Below are 24200 nucleotides of genomic sequence, written 5' to 3'. Positions count from 1 at the left end.
CCAGATCTAGGATGAGACTCACCAATAGACAATAAGGTCTCTCTAGTACCATGCAGTAATCTAAATCAAGACTGTTTCTGTTTTACTAGTATAGCTCTCTATAGTATTTACCACTAGAAGACTTCTTCTCACACTCTGTGTGTGTGTGTGGGGGTTTCTACACCCAGATAACTCTCACCACCATCGGCTATGGTGACAAGACACCCCGCACCTGGTTGGGGCGGCTCCTAGCTGCCGGCTTCGCGCTCCTGGGTGTGTCCTTCTTCGCCCTTCCTGCCGTGAGTCTCTCTCATTGGTCCACATCACTGTCAGTTCCCCTCCCAGCCAATCGGAGCTCATGCCTTTGGCCCTCCCTCTGACCCCTCTCTCAGGGTATCCTGGGGTCAGGCTTTGCCCTGAAGGTGCAGGAGCAGCACAGACAGAAGCACTTTGAGAAGAGGAGGACTCCTGCTGCCAACCTTATACAGGTGACCTCATATAGCTCAGGTAGCATCCACTCAATCAACAGACTAGGTCATGACAACTGAACCCAGCAACAAATTCCTGTAAGATTGAATAATTTTTCTTTAGTGGCTGAAGGTGTGTATGTGTTCCAGGCTGCGTGGCGTCTGTACTCTACTGATGCTCAGCACTCCTACCTGACAGCCACATGGTACTTCTATGACAGCATGCTTCCATCCTTCAGGTAGGTACTCCCCTCCTCTCCAATAATGCCGCCGTTGGGTGGTTATGTGTTGCTGCTGGTCGACCCATGGATTTAACCATCCCCAATGCACGTGAAATTAAAAGGACAACATGTTTGTACAGGTAGATTTGACTTAGGTGTGACTTGGAGTAGCAAGCGTGTCTCACCTATCCTAAAATAATGTGGTTTTGAAAGCCAGCTGACACTGCTTGAACATTGAGAGAGCATTATAGGGAGATTAGGACAGGCTGTACAGATGAATTATAGGATCTAGGAAGAGAACCTAAATGTAACTTGCACCTACAGTTGAAGTCAGAAGTTTACAAACACCTTAGCCAAATACATTTAAACTAAGTTTTTCACATTTCCTGACATTTAATCCTAGTAAAATTCCCTGTCTTAGGTCATTTAGGATCACCACTTTATTTTAAGAATGTGAAATGTCAGAATAATAGTAGAGAGAATGATTTATTTCAGCTTTTATTTCTTTCATCACATTCCCAGTGGGTCAGAAGTTTACATACACTCAATTAGTATTTCATAGCGTTGCCTTTAAATTGTTTAATTTGGGTCAAACATTTCGGGTAGCCTTCCACAAGCTTCCCACAATAAGTTGGGTGAATTTTGGCCCATTCCTCCTGACAGAGCTGGTGTAACTGAGTCAGGTTTGTAGGCCACCTTGCTCGCACATGCTTTTTCAGTTCTGCCCACAAATGTTCTATAGGATTGAGGTCAGGGCTTTGTGATGGCCACTCCAATACCTTGACTTTGTTGTCCTTAAGCCATTTTGCCACAACTTCGGAAGTATGCCTGGGGTCATTGTCCATTTGGAAGACCCATTTGCGACCAAGTTTTAACTTCCTGACTGATGTCTTGAGATGTTGCTTCAATATATCCACATCATTTTCCTTCCTCATGATGCCATCTATTTTGTGAAGTGCACCAGTCCCTCATGCAGCAAAGCACCCCCACAGCATTATGCTGCCACCCCCGTGCTTCACGGTTGGGATGGTGTTCTTCGGCTTGCAAGCATCCTCCTTTCTCCTCCAAACATAACAATGGTCATTATGGCCAAACAGTTCTATTTTTGTTTCATCAGACCAGAGGACATTCTCCAAAAAGTACGATCTTTGTCCCCATGTGCAGTTGCAAACCGTAGTCTGGCTTATTTATGGCGGTTTTGGAGCAGTGGCTTCTTCCTTGCTGAGCGGCCTTTCAGGTTATGTCGATATAGGACTCGTTTTACTGTGGATATAGATACTTTTGTACCCGTTTCCTCCAGCATCTTCACAAGGTCCTTTGCTGTTGTTCTGGGATTGATTTGCACTTTTCGCACCAAAGTACGTTCATCTCTAGGAGACAGAACTCGTCTCCTTCCTGAGCGGTATGACGGCTGCGTGGTCCCATGGGGTTTATACTTGCGTACTATTGTTTGTACAGATGAACGCGGTACCTTCAGGCGTTTGGAAATTGCTCCCAAGGATGAACCAGACTTGTGGAGGTCTACAATTTCTTTTCTGAGGTCTTGGCTGATTTCTTTTGATTTTCCCATGATGTCAAGCAAAGAGGCACTGAGTTTGAATGTAGGCCTTGAGATACATCCACAGGTACACCTCCAATTGACTCAAATGATGTCAATTAGCCTATCAGAAGCTTCTAAAGCCATTTTCTGGAAATTTCCAAGCTGTTTAAAGGCACTAAGTCAACTTAGTGTATGTAAACTTCTGACCCACTGGAATTGTGATACAGTGAATTATAAGTGAAATAATCTGTCTGTAAACAATTGTTGGAAAAATTACTTGTGTCATGCACAAAGTAGATGTCCTAACCGACTTGCCAAAACTATAGTTTGTTAACAAGAAATTTGTGGAGTGGTTGAAAAACGATTTTTAATGACTCCAACCTAAGTGTATGTAAACTTGACACACACACACACACACATGAACATACACACATGTACAAAAATGATCAATATCCCAGCAATTGAGTTGGTTTTACCAGTGGTGACCGTGGGCATTCTATCCTCCTGATCTAAAATGGTGGGGTGCACTTTCATTCATTTTCATTCTCCCTTTTTAAGTTCTGCACGTTTCTCCATTGTTTATCTGTTCATTTCTTAAGATTGTATTCTCCTATTTTATGTAAGTATTTACATATTAATTTGACTAATTTTGTTTGTTTAAAAAGAGGGGGGCTTTCATGATTTACATTTGCCATTTTTGCCTCTTAGCTCTGTGTCCAGTAACAAAAGTGTGTTGATGGCGCCATCAATATTTCTCAGACTTCATTTTGATGAATTACATATAAATGATCCCCCTCTTTTTAATGTTTTGACCCTTGATTTGACATCCTTTTTATAAGTTGTTGTTTTGTCGTTTCTTTCTTTTGTTTTTGTTTTTTGTGCACATGGGGTCAGAGAACTGACTCTACTGTTCAGTCACCTTCAGCGACGGCGTAGTGCCAAGAAGGTCCTTCACAACTCCCACCACACCCTGCTGTCCGGGCTACGGCCCTACAGCTCCCCCTACCTGTCAGGGGACAGGTACGCATGTACTACACACACACACACACACACACAGAGAGATATACGACAGACTGATATATACAGTGGCTTGCGAAAGTATTCACCCCCTTGGCATTTTTCCTATTTTGTTGCCTTACAACCTGGAATTAAAATAGATTTTTTGGGGGTTTGTATCATTTGATTTACACAACATGCCTACCACTTTGAAGATGCAAAATATTTTTTCTTGTGAAATAAGACAAAAAAACAGACCTTGAGCATGCATAAGTCAATACTTTGTAGAGCCACCTTTTGCAGCAATTAATAAGCTTGGCACATCTAGCCACTGGGATTTTTGCCCATTCTGCAAGGCAAAACTGCTCCAGCTCCTTCAGGTTGGATGAGATCTGCTGGTGTACAGCAATCTTTAAGTCATACCACAGATTTTCAATTGGATTGAGGTCTGGCCTTTGACTAGGCCATTCCAAGACATTTAAATGTTTCCCCTTAAACCACTCAAGTGTTGCTTTAGCAGTATGCTTAGGGTCATTGTCCTGCTGGAAGGTGAACCTCCGTCCTAGTCTCAAATCTCTGGAAGACTGAAACCGGTTTCCCTCAAGAATTTCCCTGTATTTAGCGCCATCCATCATTCCTTCAATTCTGACCAGTTTCCCAGTTTCCCAGTCCCTGCCAATGCAAAAACATATCCACAGCATGATGCTGCCACCACCATGCTTCACTGTGGGGATGGTGTTCTTAGGGTGATGAGAGGTGTTGGGTTTGTGCCAGACATAGCGTTTTCCTTGATGGTCAAAAAGCTCAATTTTAGTCTCATCTGACCAGAGTACGTTCTTCCATATGTTTGGGGAGTCTCCCACATGCCTTTTGGAGAACACCAAACGTGTTTGCTTATTTTTTTCTTTAAGCAATGGCTTTTTTTCTGGCCACTCTTCTGTAAAGCCCAGCTCTGTGGAGTGTACGGCTTAAAGTGGTCCTATGGACAGATACTCTAATCTCCGCTGTGGAGCTTTGCAGCTCCTTCAGGGTTATCTTTGGTCTCTTTGTTGCCTCTGATTAATGTCGTACTTGCCTGGTCTGTGAGTTTTGGTGGGCGGCCCTCTCTTGGCAGGTTTGTTGTGGTGCCATATTCTTCCCATTTTTTAATAATAATAATGGATTTAATGGTGCTCCGTGGGATGTTCAAAGTTTCGAATATTTTTTTATAACCCAACCCTGATCTGTACTTCTCCACAACTTTGTCCCTGACCTGTTTGGAGAGTTCCTTGGTCTTCATGGTGCCACTTGCTTGGTGGTGCCCCTTGCTTAGTGGTGTTGCAGACTCTGGGGCCTTCCAGTACAGGTGTATATATACTGAGATCATGTGACAGTATATGGGCGGCAGGTAGCTTAGTGGTTAAGACCGTTGTGCCAGTAACCGAAAGGTTGCTGGTTCTAATCCCCGAGCCGACTAGGTGAAAAATCTGTCGATGTGCCCTTGAGCAAGGCACTTAACCCTAATTGCTCATGTAAGTCGCTCTGGATAAGAGCGTCTGCTAAATGACTAAAATGAAAAATAAAATGAAATGAAAAGTGACACTTAGATTGCACACAGGTGGACTTTATTTAACTAATTATGTGACTTCTGAAGGTAATTTGTTGCACCAGATCTTATTTAGTGGCTTCATAGCAAAGGGTGTGAATACATACGCACGCACCTCTTTTCCGTAATTTATTTTTTAGAATTGTTTGAAACAAGTTATTTTTTTCATTTCACTTCACCAATTTGGACTTTTGTGTATGTCCATTACATGAAATCCAAATAAAAATCCATTTAAATTACAGGTTGTAATGCAGCAAAATAGGAAAAACGCCAAAGGGGATGAATACTTTTGCAAGGCACTGTAGATGCATACTGACATATACACAGGAAAAGATCACCGTAACACACGCACTCACTCACACGCTCTCATTTGTGACTGTGGTTCACCAGAGGATACCGCGGGTTTAACTCCTTATAGCATCGAGCTGGTTTAGAAAGAAATGCTGGCTGTTCCCTGGTCTGTGGTTCCTGTGTGGATGTGCTGTTGTGTATATAACCACCTGTCACTAATACTGATTCCAGACCTGTGTGTAAATAACAGCACCACCTGCTCCATCTCTGTCTGCCTCTCATTCACTTTCCTCGTCTGATTCATCCTCATGTCAACTCCATCACCCTCATCCATTCATCCTCTCTCTCTCTCTCTCTCTCTCTCTCTCTCTCTCTCTCTCTCTCTCTCTCTCTCTCTCTCTCTCTCTCTCTCTCTCTCTCTCTCTCTCTCTCTCTCTCTCTCTCTCTCTCTCTCTCTCTCTCTCTCTCTCTCTCGTCATCTGCTTCTCTTCCATGCCTTCCCTCCTTCAACCCTGTTCTCAGGAAGGCAGAAGTCCCTTGCAGGTTTGTTCTTGTCTTCTGAATGTGTGTGTCTCTGCATTCTCTCTCTGACAAATCCAGCTAGGAAGTCCTCTGATCATACAGGCATGGTTCCAACATAGTAATGGGAAAAACAATGGGGGACAACCCAGCATGACCGATGCATACAATAACATGCCATGTTTTCCAAGGTATATGTTTGGTCTTGTAGCCCCTCAATATGAACCAGATTATACTGTATTTGTTGTACAGTAGATTGAATAGTACTGCATGTACAGAAATATCTAATTAACACACATTGATGGCAGTGTGTCTCCCAAGTCAAAAAGCCAATGGATAGGTGTGGAGCTAATTACTTAGACCTTCTGGAAAGGCGGCTGAAGTCTAATCATGGATATACTCAAGTGGACTGCTTCCTCTACATACTCTCCTACTACCTACAGTACATCCCCAACTCAACACCTCCCTCCTCAATGGGGTGTGTGTCTCAGTAAATTGATGTAGCTTTCTTTCGTTGCCTCCTTTCCTTCGTCTGGTCTGAAACCAAAGATGTAGGCGAAAGCAATATGTTGGGGGCCAACAGGGACACATGCTTTCACTGGCAAACCTTCAAGGTGAAAGGAAGCCATTTAAGACTGTTGAGTTGCAGTAGTGGGCTACTCCTTTTCACCTCCCTCTGCCCCTCACCTTTCTGATCTCACTACCTGCGTACCCTGCCTCCTCTCTCCCAATTATCCTTTCCTCCTCCTCCTCTTCTCCCCCCCACCCCCTCTTCTTCTCCTCCCCACCCCCTCTTCTTCTCCTCCTCTTCTCTCCATTTCTTCTCTCCTCCTCTTAATCTCCTCCTCTTCCTTTCCTCCTCTTCCTTTCCTCCTCTGCACCCCTCACCCTTTCTTCTCCTCTTCTCCTCTCCTCTCCTCTTCTCCTCTCCTCTTCTCCTCTCTCCTCCTCTTCTCCTCTCTCCTCCTCCTCTTCTCCTTCGTCCTCTTCCTCTTCTCCTCTCCTCCTCCTCTCCTCCTCTTCTCCTCACCCTCCCTCTGCCTTGTGTCTCCTCAGTCAGTTTGTTTCTAAAAAGCGGGGTCTCTTCTGGATTCACGCTGGCCGCAAGCAGCAGAGGTATCCACGGTGACAAGCCTGTGCACGGGGCACGCCAGCACCCCATCCTCCCTTACTCACACACTACCCCCTTCACTCTGCCTGAGAGTCCCAAAGCCTTCTGGCCCAGTGCAGTGTGTGTCTCTGTAAATTTTCTCCTTCGAATAAGGAGTTGGTGCCTCGAAATATCCCACTTTCAATAAGGAGTTGGTTTTAGTCTCTTCATTTAGCATAGTGTGAAGACACTCGTCATTGAGGATGGTCATCAGGCTAAAAATGGCTGAAATTTGTTGAACATAAATTGCAATTGTAATTGATCTTTGAGAATGGGAAACACTCTGCTCTGGTGTAGACATATTGGACTGAGCCTTTACTGTGTGAGTTAATGACAGGGTGTTCTGTTTAAAGGACAACTGTTGTAAACCACTTTCTTTCAGTGAACTGGAGGACACAATAAACCATGCATTCTTTATTGGAAAACCAAAGGAATTCTTAGGAATGTTTCATGGTTTATGTGGATCTAATGTCAGCATTGGCCTCCTCACACTCTTACAGATTTTTTAAAATAACATATTTAACCTTTTGTACAGAAGGTTGTGCAAAATGTTTTTTTTATTTTTTATGAAAAGGTCAAATAGTTAGAAAGTCACGCATTCTGTTTTCTTAATACAGTTGCATGACTGTTAATTGTACACATCTTTCACGCATGCTTTCTTTGATCAATTCTGCTCTGTAGTGATTTCTGGAGAGATGGTTCAAATTATTCTGCATGCAATGCAACCATATCCGTGTTGTACTTTTGCGAATCGTTCCCACTCAACAAAAACCCATGTAGAAACATTTCCCTCCCGATAGATTTTTCCCTCTCGTCTGCTAAAGTGTTTCTCTTCAAATCCTTTGCTCAGTATACCGTGCATGTCTTTGGAGGATATAGCTGTATTTCTCACCCTAAATATGTCCCTTTTATTTTATTTCCTTCCCAATGGCATGCAAAGGGCTAACAGTAATTCAACATCTTACTCTGTCCACCCTCCCCCTAAGTCAACCTGAGCATTTCAGCTCCGACGTATGAAATGCCATTTCCCCTAATGGTCTTTCAGCTATTGAAATATTAATTTAAATGGCAGGCCAGCGCACAAACAAGGATTATATCAGCGTAAACAACATGTCTCTAATCGTTCTCTGGTGCGTGACATTTGAAATGCTTTGTGAATTTGTAACATGTAAGTGGTCAGAGTGTACGTCCCAAATTGCACCCTATTCCCTATATATACACCTTTTAACCTATGGGCCCTGGTCATAAGTAGTGCATTATAAAGGGAATAGGGTGCTGTTTGGAACGTAAACAGAGAGAGATTAAAGTACATTCTCAATGCTACAGTACCTTATGGGTATAGAGTACTGACTGTTAGGAGGACTCTGTTGTCTTGAATGGCCTCATGCTGTCTTCTCAGTGGAAAACAGACATCCTCAGCCGCTCTCGTTATGCCTTACTGTGCATAATAGCAGTCTGGTTAAGGGGTTTGGTGAGAGATAGAGATGCCATCCCTGTCATAGTGTTGATGCCCATGTGCTTATTCACACTTGGAAGTGCATACATTGCTTTTGGAAAATATTCAGAACCCTTTACTTTTTCCATATTTTCTAACGTTACAGCCTTATTCTAAAATGGATAAAATTGATTTTTTTCCCTCATCAATCTACACACAATACCCCATAATGACAAAGCGAAAACAGGTTTTTCGAAAATTTAACTTTTTCCCTTTCGTCTGCTAAAATGTTTCTCTTCAAATCCTTTGCTCAGTATACCGTGCATGTCTTTGGAGGATATAGCTGTATTTTTCACCCTAAATACGTCCCTTTTATTTTATTTCCTTCCCAATGGCATGCAAAGGGCTAACAGGAATTCAACATCTTACTCTGTCCACCCTCCCTTTCTAAGTCAACCTGAGCATTTCAGCTCCGACGTATGAAATGCCATTTCCCGTAATGGTCTTTTCAGCTATTGAAATATTAATTTAAATGGCAGGCCAGCACACAAACAAGGATTATATCAGCGTAAACAAAACGCCAAGGGGGATGAATACTTTTGCAAGGCACTGTAGATGCACACTGACATACACATACATACATACACACACACACACACACACACACACACACACACACACACACACACAAGAAAAGATCACTGTGACACACGCACTCACTCACACGCACTCATTACTCACGCTTTACTCAGTACTTTGTTGAAGCACCTTTGGCAGTGAATACAGCCTCAAGTCTTCTTGGGTATGACGCTACAAGCTTGGCAAACCTGTATTTGGGGAGTTTCTCCCATTCTTCTCTGCAGATCCTCTCAAGCTCTGTCAGGTTGGATGGGGAGCATCGCTGCACAGCTATTTTCAGGTCTTTTTACTGAGTGGGTTCCGTCTGGCCACTCTACCGTAAAGGCCTGATTGGTGGAGTGCTGCAGAGATGGTTGTCCTTCTGGAAGGTTCTCCCATCTCCACAGAGGTACTCTGGAGCTCTGTCAGAGTGCCCATCGGGTTCTTGGTCACCTCCCTGACCAAGGCCATTCTCCCCCGATTGCTCTGTTTGGCCGGGCGGTTGGTGGTTCCAAACTTCTTCTATTTAAGAATAATGGAGGCCACTGTGTTCTTGGGGACCTTAAATACTGCAGACATTTTTTGGTACCCTTCCCCAGATCTGTGCCTCGACACAATCCTGTCTCGTAGCTCTACAGACAATTCCTTCAACCTCATGGCTTTTGCTCTGACATGCACTATCAACTGTGGGGCCTTATATAGAAAGGTGTGTGTCTTTCCAAATCAGGTCCAATCAATTGAATTTACCACAGGTGGACAACAATCAAGTTGTAGAAACATCTCAAGGATGATCAATGTAAACAGGATGCACCTGAACTCAATTTCGAGTCTCATGGCAAAGGGTATGAATCCTTATGCAAATAAGGTATTTATGGGATTTATTGTAAATAAATGTGCAGAAATTTCTAAAAACCTGTTTTCGCTTTATTTAATCAATTTTAGAATAAGGCTGTAACGTAACAAAATGTGGAAAAAGTCAAGGTCTGAATACTTTCCGAATGCACTATATAGGAGTTAGTGATGCATTCTGTTTTCACCCCCCCGTCCCCCGTCAGCCAGTCAGTAAATCAGCCAGTCAGTCAACCAGTAAATCAGCCAGTCATTAAATCAGCCAGTCAGTCAGTGAATCTGCCAGTCAGTAAATCATCCAGCCAGTCAGTAAATCCAAATCCAAATAAAATTTTATTTGTCACATACACGTGTTTAGCAGATGTTATAGCGGGTGTAGCGAAATGCTTGTGCTTCTAGCTCCGACAGTGCAGTAATATCTAACAATTTCACAACATATACCCAATACACACACAACTAGTAAGGAATGGGATTTTAAGAATATATACATATATGGACAAGCAATGACAGAGCGGCATGGACTAAGGTACAGTAGAATATTATAGAATAGAATGCAGTATATACAGTGAGGGGAAAAAAGTATTTGATCCCCTGCTGATTTTGTACGTTTGCCCACTGACAAAGACATGATCAGTCTATAATTTTAATGGTAGGTTTATTTGAACAGTGAGATACAGAATAACCACAAAAAAATCCAGGAAAACACATGCAAAAATGTTATAAATTGATTTGCATTTTAATGACGGAAATAAGTATTTGACCCCTCTGCAAAACATGACTTAGTACTTGGTGGCAAAACCCTTGTTGGCAATCACAGAGGTCAGACGTTTCTTGTAGTTGGCCACCAGATTTGCACACATCTGAGGAGGGATTTTGTCCCACTCCTCTTTGCAGATCTTCTCCAAGTCATTAAGGTTTTGAGGCTGACGCTTGGCAACTGGAACCTTCAGCTCCATCCACATATTTTCTATGGGATTAAGGTCTGGAGACTGGCTAGGCCACTCCAGGACCTTAATGTGCTTCTTCTTGAGCCACTCCTTTGTTGCCTTGGCCGTGTGTTTTGGGTCATTGTCATGCTGGAATACCCATTCACGACCCATTTTCAATGCCCTGGCTGAGGGAAGGAGGTTCTCACCCAAGATTTGATGGTACATGGCCCCGTCCATCGTCCCTTTGATGCGGTGAAGTTGTCCTGTCCCCTTAGCAGAAAAGCACCCCCAAAGCATAATGTTTCCACCTCCATGTTTGACGGTGGGTATGGTGTTCTTGGGGTCATAGGCAGCATTCCTCCTCCTCCAAACACGGCGAGTTGAGTTGATGCCAAAGAGCTCCATTTTGGTCTCATCTGACCACAACACTTTAACCCAGTTCTCCTCTGAATCATTCAGATGTTCATTGGCAAACTTCAGACGGGCCTGTATATGTGCTTTCTTGAGCAGGGGGACCTTGCGGGCACTGCAGGATTTCAGTCCTTCACGGCGTCATTGATAAGATCCTCCCGTGTAGTTCTGGGCTGATTCCTCACCGTTCTCATGATCATTGCAACTCCACGAGGTGAGATCTTGCATGGAGCCCCAGGCCGAGGGAGATTGACAGTTATTTTGTGTTTCTTCCATTTGCGAAAAATCGCACCAACTGTTGTCACCTTCTCACCAAGCTGCATGGCGATGGTATTGTAGCCCATTCCAGCCTTGTGTAGGTCTACAATCTTGTCCCTGACATCCTTGGAGAGCTCTTTGGTCTTGGCCATGGTTGAGAGTTTGGAATCTGATTGATTGATTGCTTCTGTGAACAGGTGTCTTTTATACAGGTAACAAACTGAGATTAGGAGCACTCCCTTTAAGAGTGTGCTCCTAATCTCAGCTCGTTACCTGTATAAAAGACACCTGGGAGCCAGCAATCTTTCTGATTGAGAGGGGGTCAAATACTTATTTCCCTCATTAAAATGCAAATCAATTTATAACATTTTTGACATGCATTTTTCTGGATTTTGTTGTTGTTATTCTGTCTCTCACTGTTCAAATAAACCTACCATTAAAATTATAGACTGATCATTTCTTTGTCAGTGGGAAAACATACAAAAGCAGCAGGGGATCAAATACTTTTTTTCCCTCACTGTACATATGAGATGAGTAGTGCAAGATATGTAAACATTATTAAAGTGACTAGTGTTCCATTTCTTAAAGTGGCCAGTGATTTCAATGGGCAGCAGCAGCCTCTAATGTGCTAGTGATGGCTATTCAACAGTCTGATGGCCTTGAGATAGAAGCTGTTTTTCCATTCCCTCAGTCCCAGCTTTGATGCACCTGTACTGACCTCGCCTTCTGGATGATAGCAGGGTGAACAGGCAGTGGCTCGGGTGGTTGATGTCCTTGATGATCTTTTTGGCCTTACTGTGACATCGGGTGTTGTATATAACAGTAATCCTTCTACCCCCCCATAAAAAAAACATAAAAAAAGATTTAAAAAAAAAAAGGTGGTTGTCCCACTGGCTATCATAAGTTGAATGCACCAATTTGTAAGTCGCTCTGGATAAGAGCGTCTGCTAAATGACGTAAATGTATGTGTCTTGGAGGGTGGGTAGTTTGCCCCCGGTAATGCGTTCGGCAGACCGCACCACCCTCTGGAGAGCCCTGCAGTTGTGGGCGGTGCAGTTGCCGTACCAGGCGGTGATACAGCCCGACAGGATGCTATCAATTGTGCATCTGTAAAAGTTTGTTAGGGTTTTAGGTGCTAAGCCGAATTTCTTCATCCTCCTGAGGTTGAAGAGGCTCTGTTGCGCCTTCTTCACCACACTGTCTGCGTGGGTGGACCATTTCAGTTTGTCGGTGATGTGTACGCCAAGGAACTTGAAGCTTTCCACCTTCTCCACTGCTGTCCCGTTGATGTGGATAGGGGGGTGCACCCTCTGCTGTTTCCTGAAGTCCACGATCATCTCCTTTTGTTTTGTTGATGTTAAGTGAGGTGAGGTTATTTTCCTGGCACCACACTCCCAGAGCCCTCACTTCCTCCCTGTAGGCGTTCTCGTCATTGTTGGTAATCAAGCTGTTGTGTCATCTGCAAACTTGATGATTGAGTTGGAGGCGTGCTTGGCCACGCAGTCATGGGTGAACAGGGAGTACAGGAGGGGGCTGAGCAAGCACCCTTGTGGGGCCCCAGTGTTGAGGATCAGCGAAGTGGAGATGTTAGGGATGACATCTGGGCCAACAGCCTTGCGGGGGTTAACATGCTTAAAGTCTTAATCACGTCGGCCATGGAGAAGGAGAGGCCACAGTCCTTGGTAGTGGGCCTCGTCAGTGGCACTGTGTTATCCTCAAAGCGGGCGAAGAAGGAGTTTTGCTTGTCTGGAAGCGAGACGTTGGTGTCGGCGACGTGGCTGGTTTTCTTTTTGTAGTCCGTGATTGTCTGTAGACCCCGCCACATACGTCTCGTGTCTGAGCCGTTGAATTGCGACTCCACTTTGTCTCTATACTGATGTTTTGCCAGTTTAATTGCCTTGCAGAGTGAGTAGCTACACTGTTTGTATTCTGCCATATTCCTAGTCACCTTGCCATGGTTGAATGCGGTGGTTCGCGCTTTTAGATTTGCACGAATGCTGCCGTCTATCCACGGTTTCTGGTTAGGGTAGATTTTAATAGTCACAGTGGGCACAACATCACCTATACACTTCTTGATAAACTCAGTCACTGTTTCAGTGTATTCGTCTAAATTATTTTCGGAAGCTACCCAGAACATATCCCAGTCCGTGTGATCAAAACAATCTTGAAGCGTGGATTCCGATTGGTCAGACCAGCGTTGAATAGTCCTTAGCACGGGTACTTCCTGTTTGAGTTTCTGCCTATAGGAAGGGAGAAGCAAAATGGAGTCGTGGTCAGATTTGCCGAAAGGAGGGCGGGCGAGTGCCTTATAACCATCCCGGAAGTTTGAATAGCAATGGTCGAGGATTTTAGCAGCACGAGTACAACAGTCGATATGTTGATAGAACTTTGGCAGCCTAGTCCTCAAATTTGCTTTGTTAAAATCCCCTGCTACAATAAATGCAGCCTCAGGATATGTGGTTTGCAGTTTTCATAAATCAGCCAGCCAGTCAGTAAATCAGCCAGCCAGTCAGGAAATCAGACAGCCAGCCAGTCAGTCAGTAAATCAGTCAGTCATGTATGTGTGTAATCTCCCTGTCTGAAGGTATTTCTCTGTTATTTTGTCTGTGCTTTGTTGGTCACTGAGTATGCTATGTGTGACTGTTGTAATGGGAGTCAGTAGCTACACACTATCTAGTGTACTGCTGTGTGTACCTGCTAACTACCTGGGACTGCTGCTCTGCTGATTGGCTAAACTCAGGGTCTAAAACAACTGGATCATCTACTGGACACTATGGACCTATATTCAATTATGAAAATCACACAACAGAACTCTAAGGATGTCCTAAGTGGCAGATAATAGTGGTAATTAATTCAATAAACATGTGGACACAGGTTCATTTCCTTCATTGTTCCAGCAGCAGCAAAATGGGATTCCGAGACCGGATGCGGCTGAACAACTCCCGTTCGTCCCAGACGAGTCGGAACAAGGCATCCCCGCTGCCTCCCGGGACGAGTGTCCGCCAGTCGCCCAGCACAGAGAACGTCCCAGAAGCCACCAGTCCCGGAAAGGTGCAGAAGAGCTGGAGCTTCAACGACCGCACGCGGTTCCGCACCTCCCTACGACTCAAACCCAGACCTCCTACAGACGGTGGGAACTGGGACTTAACTCACTCCCACAAACACATACACACTTATACAGTACATACTGACATACTGTCTCTCTCACGTATGTTCTTGTACGCACTCACTCACTCCTTCCCTCTCACCCTAACTGTATTGTTGCTGTCCTGTCTCCAGTGGAAGGAGTAGGGGAGGACAGTGTTGAGGACAAACCATATTGTGATGTAGCCATGGAGGAGGTGATCCCAGCAGTGAAGACCTTGATACGGGCTGTTAGGTGAGTCCTATACCCTCTCTCACAGCACACCTACCTGTACCCACAGGGTACCTACTGGCCCACATCATGATGGAACCAGGTCACCTGTCTCCTCTCTGGTCCTAAAGTCGCCATAGGCCCTTGTATTATATTTGGGCCTACAGTACTTCCTGTTATGGTGGCTGGAGTAAGATGAATGCCCGGCTCCTCCAGTGGGCTCTGGCCGTGTGCAGTTTCAGCTGACGGTAGGGAAATATCCTCTTTAGTGTGGTAACTGATCCTTCCTGCCGCAGGCCAGGTTCTCGGCTCTGACCTTGTCTCAGTCAATCGGTCCGGTGCTAGAGGGCAGCTGACAGAGCCGTAATCATGGAGAGTCTATTGCAGAGCTCCATATTAGTGATACACTGGTGTTTTAGGGATCACTCCCTGGCCCCCAAAAATATACACTATACTTTACTGTACAGTTATTTTATCTCTTCTTACTTTGATGGAATAGAGCATAATAATTTGTTGACCAAAGTCTTCATATAACATTGATTTAAAGCAAAGGTTGTGTCTGCTGTAGTGTAGTCGTGTACATTGAACACATTTCTATGCCCACAAGGAAACTTCCAATATTAGAAAAACTAGCTATGATATAAGGAATAGCGAAAGAATGGTGTGAAGGAATGAGAAAAATGCATAGCTGGCAAACCTATGCACTAATTAACGGCTCCATGTGTTCAGGGGGGCAAAAATACGACCCCTTGAGGTTTCTCTGTACTTAACCATGTAAATATCCTGGAGGTATCCTTCATCCCTCTACACACACGCACGCACATGCAAAACGTATTCCACTGAGGGAGGCAGAAAAACACTACAATTGCCAGCAAACATCTGTCAGTGAGGCAGGTAGGTTGGTCTGTGGGGAGTTTGTGTGAGTGGATTATATTGAACCACTACTGGCAGATCCCCAGGGTCAGCCATACAGACACACAGCATCTTTCATGTTGCGTCAGATTGTGTGTGTGTTTCCATGTGTACACTGTGTATATTATGCTGTATGTATGAGGGGTTATGTGAGTGCATGTGTTCATATGAAAGGGATAGTGGATTGGGACTGGATTCATTTGAGTGTAGGCCCTATTGGCTACCATACTGACACGTAAATATTCTTAGCCGACGTGTGTGTATATACATCACCGTAGAAACACTGGAGTCTTATGTCAGTTCCACACCTAAGATCGATGTCTTTTAAAAAACTGGTAGATTTTAGCATTGGCTATAATGCTGAGGCTTCACTTTAGGAAGACTGATGTACAGTGGGGAAAAAAAGTATTTAGTCAGCCACCAATTGTGCAAGTTCTCCCACTTAAAAAGATGAGAGAGGCCTGTAATTTTCATCATAGGTACACGTCAACTATGACAGACAAATTGAGATTTTTTTTCTCCAGAAAATCACATTGTTGGATTTTTAATGAATTTATTTGCAAATTATGGTGGAAAATAAGTATTTGGTCACCTACAAACAAGCAAGATTTCTGGCTCTCACAGACCTGTAACTTCTTCTTTAAGAGGCTCCTCTGTCCTCCACTCGTTACCTGTATTAATGGCACCTGTTTGAACTTGTTATCAGTATAAAAGACACCTGTCCACAACCTCAAACAGTCACACTCCAAACTCCACTATGGCCAAGACCAAAGAGCTGTCAAAGGACACCAGAAACAAAATTGTAGACCTGCACCAGGCTGGGAAGACTGAATCTGCAATAGGTAAGCAGCTTGGTTTGAAGAAATCAACTGTGGGAGCAATTATTAGGAAATGGAAGACATACAAGACCACTGATAATCTCCCTCGATCTGGGGCTCCACGCAAGATCTCACCCCGTGGGGTCAAAATGATCACAAGAACGGTGAGCAAAAATCCCAGAACCACACAGGGGGACCTAGTGAATGACCTGCAGAGAGCTGGGACCAAAGTAACAAAGCCTACCATCAGTAACACACTACGCCGCCAGGGACTCAAATCCTGCAGTGCCAGACGTGTCCCCCTGCTTAAGTCAGTATATGTCCAGGCCCGTCTGAAGTTTGCTAGAGTGCATTTGGATGATCCAGAAGAGGATTGGGAGAATGTCATATGGTCAGATGAAACCAAAATAGAACTTTTTGGTAAAAACTCAACTCGTCGTGTTTGGAGGACAAAGAATGCTGAGTTGCATCCAAAGAACACCATACCTACTGTGAAGCATGGGGGTGGAAACATCATGCTTTGGGGCTGTTTTTCTGCAAAGGGACCAGGACGACTGATCCGTGTAAAGGAAAGAATGAATGGGGCCATGTATCGTGAGATTTTGAGTGAAAACCTCCTTCCATCTTCAAGGGCGTTGAAGATGAAACGTGGCTGGGTCTTTCAGCATGACAATGATCCCAAACACACCGCCCGGGCAACAAAGGAGTGGCTTCGTAAGAAGCATTTCAAGGTCCTGGAGTGGCCTAGCCAGTCTCCAGATCTCAACCCCATAGAAAATCTTTGGAGGGAGTTGAAAGTCTGTGTTGCCCAGCGACAGCCCCAAAACATCACTGCTCTAGAGGAGATCTGCATGGAGGAATGGGCCAAAATACCAGCAACAGTGTGTGAAAACCTTGTGAAGACTTACAGAAAACGTTTGACCTGTGTCATTGCCAACAAAGGGTATATAACAAAGTATTGAGAAACTTTTGTTATTGACCAAATACTTATTTTCCACCATAATTTGCAAATAAATTCATTAAAAATCCTACAATGTGATTTTCTGGATTTTTTTTTCTCATTTTGTCCGTCATAGTTGACGTGTACCTATGATGAAAATTACAGGCGCCTCTCATCTTTTTAAGTGGGAGAACTTGCACAATTGGTGGCTGACTAAATACTTTTTTTCCCCACTGTAGTTACTCAGCCTGCCTACCTGCCTGTGTAAATGTGTGGAGTGTGCTGTTTGGGATATGGAGGGATTGTTAGAGGGAGAGAGAGGAGGAGGAGAGAGATCTGTCTACTCGCTGTAGTACTCACCTCAAACAAATCAAGTTCTGCTAAAGCCACTCGTAGTCAACTTCTGTATTTCTGTACAGTTGTGAACCTTTTATATTTTTGAAACGGTTTTATCCAGAGTTTGGAAAGTCTACCGTTTGCCTATTGTTTGATCCCCCGTTTTTGTAAGGATTTTAAAGAAGTGCTCTGCTTTTAAAGTTAGCTGTTGATTGAGCTCATGTAAGCAGTAGTTCCTCTTTTGGTGTTCAAGGCGTCAGGTAGCCTAGCGGTTAGAGCATTGGCCCTGTAACTGAAATGTCACTGGTTTGAATACCCGAGGAAGACTCCCGAGGTGAAAAATCTGTCTGTGCCCTTGAGCAAGGCACTTAAACCTCATTTGCTCCAGGGGCGCCGTACTACTATGGCTGACCCTGTAAAACAACACATTTCACTGCACCTATCCGGTGTATGTGACAATAAAACATATTTTTTAAAGTGTCCCCCTCCATCACACTAACTTCACTGCTGATGCCATGCCATGAGTCATTCACATAAAACCAAACCAAAAACGACCGAATGCTGTCTTGCATATTCAATGCCGACTTGAATATATTTGGTCCAGATCTCAATAACTTTTTGGTACTGATGCTATCGCCTCAAGTGCTTCTCCATTTGTCTACCAGAGCCTCTGAGCTTGAAACTAATGATTTAGTGCCAACAGTGCCAACTATGCCCCTATACCAGGTAGCTACAGTGGGCATACTTCAGGCAGCCAAGGTATTAATATAATCATACCACAAGATGAAGAGAGCGACTCAGCACTTTGAAGAACCCCTTAGAGGATGGAAATAAAATGTAGATTTTTTGTTCATATCCCTTCTGCTTTTCCTTACTCTTACTTTTACCCACACCTGAGACCCACCCTGGCAGAAGAAAATATGCATCTACCTGCAAATTATAAAAATACCTTGCAAAAATATATCGGGAAAAACTCAGTAGTCATCAAGAATGCATCAAGTGCCCTGTGAGGAGGATGGAGGAAGGGTGCGCTGACGGCTGCTGTGGCACCAGCTGTCGACCACTACCCCTCTTTTCCTACTTTCTCCCTCCTGCAGAGTGAGAGGAAGAGAGATAAAGAGGAAGAGTGTGTGTGATTGCCATCAAAACACTAGTTGCAGCACATATCACTAAACTGCCATTGCACATGCAAGTTGTTCAGTCGCCAACAATGGTTAACACTTTTGTTAGCCCCCCCCCCCCGGACATGACATACTGATGTTAAAGAAGAAGAAGTTTCCTCATAAAACAGCCCCCATCCTCCCTCCCCTCTGTGCCCAATCCAACTCATGGAGCAATCCATCATGGCTTGGGATGACAGGTTAAGTGCGTCTGTTTTGCTACGCTAACATTTGGCGTTTCCTGTATTCTGCCGAGCCAGCACCTTTGTGTCCGGGCGGCTGACTACTCTCCTATAGTGTGATAAGCAGCCAGAACTCTGCCCAATATATGTTCAGTCAACACTCTACAGCTCCAACACACTCTTTACTTCTCTCTAGGAAAGGGCAACGATTGGTGGAGGGTGGATGTGAATATAATTAGCTTTGCACGCTAGGAGTCAGAGCATCTGTCTCTGTCCTCTAACTGTGGGGTCACCACACACACACACACACACACACACACACACACACACACACACAGCTATCTCACAGAGGAGAGGAGGTAGACTAGACACACACAGCCCCGTGTAGCTCAGTTGGTACAGCATGGCTCTTGCAACGCCAGGGTTGTGGGTTCGTTTCCCACGGGGGGCCAGTATGAAAAAATTTATGCACTCACTAACTAAGTCGCTCTGGATAAGAGCGTCTGCTAAATGACTAAAATGTTCTGTGTGTGTGTGTGTGAGAGAGAGAGAGGCTGACTAAGCAGAGGGCCAGGGTGTGCAGAAAACCAAGTGTGTCCCTCTCTCCTTACACAGTGCACCGGAACAAGGGCGTCGATTAGAGATATGTACAGTTGAAGTCGGAAGTTTACATAAACCTTAGCCAAATACATTGAAACTCAGTTTTTCACAATTCCTGACATTTAATCCTAGTAATAATTCCCTGTCTTAGGTTAGTTAGGATCACCACTTTATTTTAAGAATGTGAAATGTCAGAATAATAGTGGAGAGAATGATTTATTTCAGTTTTTATTTCTTTCATCACATTCCCAGTGGGTCAGAAGTTTACATACACTCAATTAGTATTTGGTAGCGTTGCCTTTAAATTGTTTAACTTAGGTCAAACGTTTCGGGTAGCCTTCCACAAGCTTCCCACAATAAGTTGGGTGAATTTTGGCCCATTCCTCCTGACAGAACTGGTGTAACTGAGTCAGGTTGGTAGGCCTCCTTGCTCGCACACACTTTTTCAGTTCAAGCTTTAACTTCCTGACTGATGTCTTGAGATGTTGCTTCAATATATCAACATAATTTTCCTTCCTCATGATGCCATCTATTTTGTGCACCAGACCCTCCTGCAGCAAAGCATCCCCACAGCATGATGCTGCCACCCCATGCTTCACGGTTGGGATGGTGTTCTTCGGCTTGCAAGCATCCCCCTTTTTCCTCCAAATATAACGATGGTCATTATGGCTAAACAGTTCAATTTTTGTTTCATCAGACCAGAGGATGTTTCTCCAAAAAGTATGTTCTTTGCCCCCATGTGCAGTTGCAAACCGTAGTCTGGCTTTTTTATGGCGGTTTTGGAGCAGTGGCTTCTTCCTTGCTGAGCGGCCTTTCAGGTTATGTCGATATAGGACTCGTTTTACTGTGGATATAGATACTTTTGTACCTGTTTCCTCCAGCATCTTTACAAGGTCTTTTGCTGTTGTTCTGGGATTGATTTGCACTTTTCGCACCAAAGTACGTTAATCTCTAGGAGACCGAACGCGTCTCCTTCCTGAGCGGTATGATGGCTGCCTGGTCCCATGGTGTTTATACTTGCCTACTATTGTTTGTACAGATGAACGTGGTACCTTCAGGCGTTTGGAAATTGCTCCCAAGGATGAACCAGACATGTGGAGGTCTACAAATTTTTTTTCTGAGGTCTTGGCTGATTTCTTTTGATTTTCTCATGATGTCAAGCAAAGAGGCACTGAGATTGAAGGTAGGCCTTGAAATACATCCACAGGTACACCTCCAATTGACTCAAATGATGTCAATTAGCCTATCAGAAGCTTCTAAAGCCATAACATCATTTTCTGGAATTTTCCAAGCTGTTGAAAGGCACAGTCAATTTAGTGTATGTAAACTTCTGACCCACTGGAATTGTGATACAGTGAATTATAAGTGAAATAATCTGTCTGTAAATAATTGTTGTAAAAATTAATTGTCATGCACAAAGTAGATGTCCTAACCGACTTGCCAAAACTATAGTTTGTTAACAAGACATTTGTGGAGTGGTTGAAAAATGAGTTTTAATGACTCCAAACTAAGTGTATGTAAACTTCCGACTTCATCTGTATACAGTCAGTATTCTATACATGGCTCTACGTTTCTCATTGGTAATACAGGAGTAATGTCATTGTCAAAGGCCACAACACACGGGAATCCCTGTGGTACTCTCCAGTGGTTTCCTTTAATGAGGACATTTGTGAATGATATTGATAAGATGACTTTGACTGCAAATCCCACTTAATCCCACCTACGTAGTTACACTGATGAAGCTCAGGACTGTTTCATGGTTAACTTTTTGCAGTATTCACTAGTTTAATTCTGCAATGTGAGGCACCCAAAGGCAACACATTCTAGTAGAGCTCTACTTGTGTGTGTGTGTGTAGGATCCTGAAGTTCTTGGTGGCCAAGCGGAAGTTTAAGGAGACTCTGCGTCCGTACGACGTGAAGGACGTCATAGAGCAGTACTCTGCTGGACACCTGGACATGCTGGGGAGGATCAAGAGTCTACAAACCAGGTACACAGACACACACACACACACACACACAAAGGTTCTACAGCTGCACCATCGAGAGCATCCTGACTGGTTGCATCACTGCCTGGTATGGCAACTGCTCGGCCTCTGACTGCAAGGCACTACAGAGGGTAGTGCGTACGGCGCAGTACATCACGGGGGCCAAGCTTCCTGCCATCCAGGACCTCTTTACCAGGCGTCAGAGGAAGGCCCTAAAAATTGTCAAAGACTCCAGCCACCCTAGTCAGACTGTTCTCTCTGCTACCGCATGGCTAGCGGTACCGTAGCGCCAATTCTAGGTCCAAAAGGCTTCTTAACAGCTTCTACCCCCAAGCCATAAGACTCCTGAACAGCTAAATATGGCTACCCGGACTATTTGCATTTTTTATTTTACCTTTATTTAACTAGGCAAGTCAGTTAAGAACAGATTCTTATTTACAATGACGGCCTACACCGGCCAAACCCGGACGACGCTGGGCCAATTGTGCGCCGCCCTATGGGACTCCCAATCACGGCTGGTTGTGATACAGCCTGGAATTGAACCAGGGGGTCTGTAGTGACGCCTCAAGCACTGAGATGCAGTGGCTTAGACCACTGCGCCACTCGGGAGCCTCGCTATTGTTATTTTACTGCTGATCTTTAATGATTTGTTACTTTTATTTCTTTTTTTTTTAGGTATTCTTTCTTAAAACTGCATGGTTGGTTAAGGGCTTGTGAGTAAGCATTTCACTGTAAGGTCTACACCTGTTGTAGTCGCCGCATGTGACAAATAACATTTTATTTTATTTGACACACAACCTACAACAGTTGGAGACACAGTCTATTCATACCTCACAAACTCCATCACCAGTACTAACCATAACACCACTAAATGAACCATTTTGATAATGGTTGTTGATTTGTTGTGTGTTGTCCTTGTCCTCCCCAGAGTGGATCAGATAGTGGGTCGTGGATCGTCCTACCAGCCGGATAATAAGAAGGTGAGGAGTGAGAAGGGAGAGAAGACCCCTCCAGAACTGGACCTTATGGACGAGCTCAGTATGATGGGACGCGTCATCAAGGTGGAGAAACAGGTACAGAGCTCAAGTAGAGTAGGTTGATCGTCACGTTAACGCACGCCCACTGCCACGGCCACCACTTTGAGACTTGAAAAACCCTGACCATCAATGCATGGCTTTCCTGATTAGGCTAATATTCTATGTACACTGAACAAAAATATAAACACAACATGTAAAGTGCTGGTCCCATGTTTCATGAGCTGAAATATAAGATTCCAGAAATGTTCCATACGCACAAAAAGCGTATTTGTCTCAAATTTTTGGCACAAATTTGTTTACATCGCTTTTAGTGAGCATTTTATCCTTTGTCAAGATATTCCATCCACCTGACAGGTGTGGCATATCAAGAAGCTGATTAAACAGCATGATCATTACACAGGTGCACCTTGTGCTGGGGACAATAAAAGGCCACTCTAAAATGTGCAGTTTTGTCACACAACACAATGTCACAGATGTCTCAAGTTTTGAGGGAGCGTGCAATTAGCATGCTGACTGCAGGAATGTCCACCAGAGCTGTTGAATGTTCATTTCTCGACCATAAACCACCTCCAACGTCGTTTTAGAGAATTTGGCAGTACGTCCAACCGGCCTCACAATCGCAGACCACCTGTAACCACGCCAGCCCAGGACCTCCACATCCGGATTTTTCACCTGCAGGATCATCAGGGGAGGGGATGGGAGGGGAGGGGAGTGCTGTCTGTAATAAAGCCCTTTTTTGGGGAAAACTCATTCTGATTGATTGGGCCTGGCTCCCAGGTGGGTGCCCTCCCAGGCCCACCCATGGCTGCGCCCCTGCCCAGTCATGTGAAATCCATAGATTAGGACCTAATTTGTTTATTTCAATTGACCGATTTCCTAATATGAGCTGTAACTCAGCAAAATCTTTGAAATTGTTGCATGTTGCGTTTATATATTTTTGCTCAGTATAATATAGGGGTGATGTGAGTGCATGATTTCTCAATTTGTGCTTGTATTTGTCTCATGATAATTATTGGGTTAGTAGTGCTACGTAACTACCATTTAACTATGTAATTTATAATGAAATACCCAGTAAAAAAGACTAACATAATCATTGCTCATTAATAATATCATATATAGATTTTAGTGCACAACAATAATTGGTGCGTGTTAATCTCTATACAGGTGCAGTCGATAGAGAACAAGCTGGACCTCCTTCTTAACTTCTACACACAGTGTCTGAAGAAAGGCTCGTCCAACTTCACCCTGTCTTCCCTGTTAGAACCAGACCTGACGTTGGACTACCACAGCCCCACAGACTATCGTGACCTTTTCCCCTCCGCCAACACACTCAACGTCTCCCACTCAGAGTCCAGCAAATTGGAGTGACTGGGACTGTACTCACTGACTGAGGCTGAGGCTGGGAATGAACTGGGCCCACCGCTAGACCCTCACCTCAAAGTATTTAAGCCCTGAAATGTCATGTCACCATACTGGACTGTAGCAGCACCCCCAGAGTAACCACCTATGCCCATAGCCATTTCCACTCATCACCAAACCAATTTGATTATTAACTTTGGAGGTCTGACTCCTCTCCCTTTAGAAATTCACACTCCACACCTTAGGACCCACACTTCTTTCCATAGAC

At 44.2% G+C, this 24200-nt stretch overlaps 1 protein-coding gene across 1 annotated transcript in view; it reads left to right on the top strand.

The window, feature by feature from the left end:
* LOC311132752 (potassium voltage-gated channel subfamily KQT member 4-like) overlaps positions 1-23941 on the top strand; it is a gene marked incomplete at both ends in the record, with an annotated part of 99125 nt that extends 75184 nt beyond the window's left edge. Inside the window, 11 exons of the mRNA XM_084166048.1 lie at positions 168-278; positions 372-467; positions 597-685; positions 3102-3227; positions 5602-5622; positions 6655-6714; positions 14152-14378; positions 14528-14627; positions 21408-21539; positions 22465-22609; positions 23738-23941. Of these exons, the coding sequence (XP_084022174.1) occupies positions 168-278; positions 372-467; positions 597-685; positions 3102-3227; positions 5602-5622; positions 6655-6714; positions 14152-14378; positions 14528-14627; positions 21408-21539; positions 22465-22609; positions 23738-23941 (1311 nt within the window). The remainder of the gene's footprint in view (positions 1-167; positions 279-371; positions 468-596; positions 686-3101; positions 3228-5601; positions 5623-6654; positions 6715-14151; positions 14379-14527; positions 14628-21407; positions 21540-22464; positions 22610-23737) is intronic.
* Between the last annotated feature and the right edge of the window lie 259 nt (positions 23942-24200).

The sequence above is a fragment of the Coregonus lavaretus genome (assembly GCF_964263955.1).
Source record: "Coregonus lavaretus genome assembly, chromosome: 7".
Taxonomy (NCBI): Eukaryota; Metazoa; Chordata; class Actinopteri; order Salmoniformes; family Salmonidae; genus Coregonus; species Coregonus lavaretus.
The sequence above is the reverse complement of the archived record's forward strand: the minus strand, read 5'-3'. Positions and strand labels throughout refer to the sequence as shown.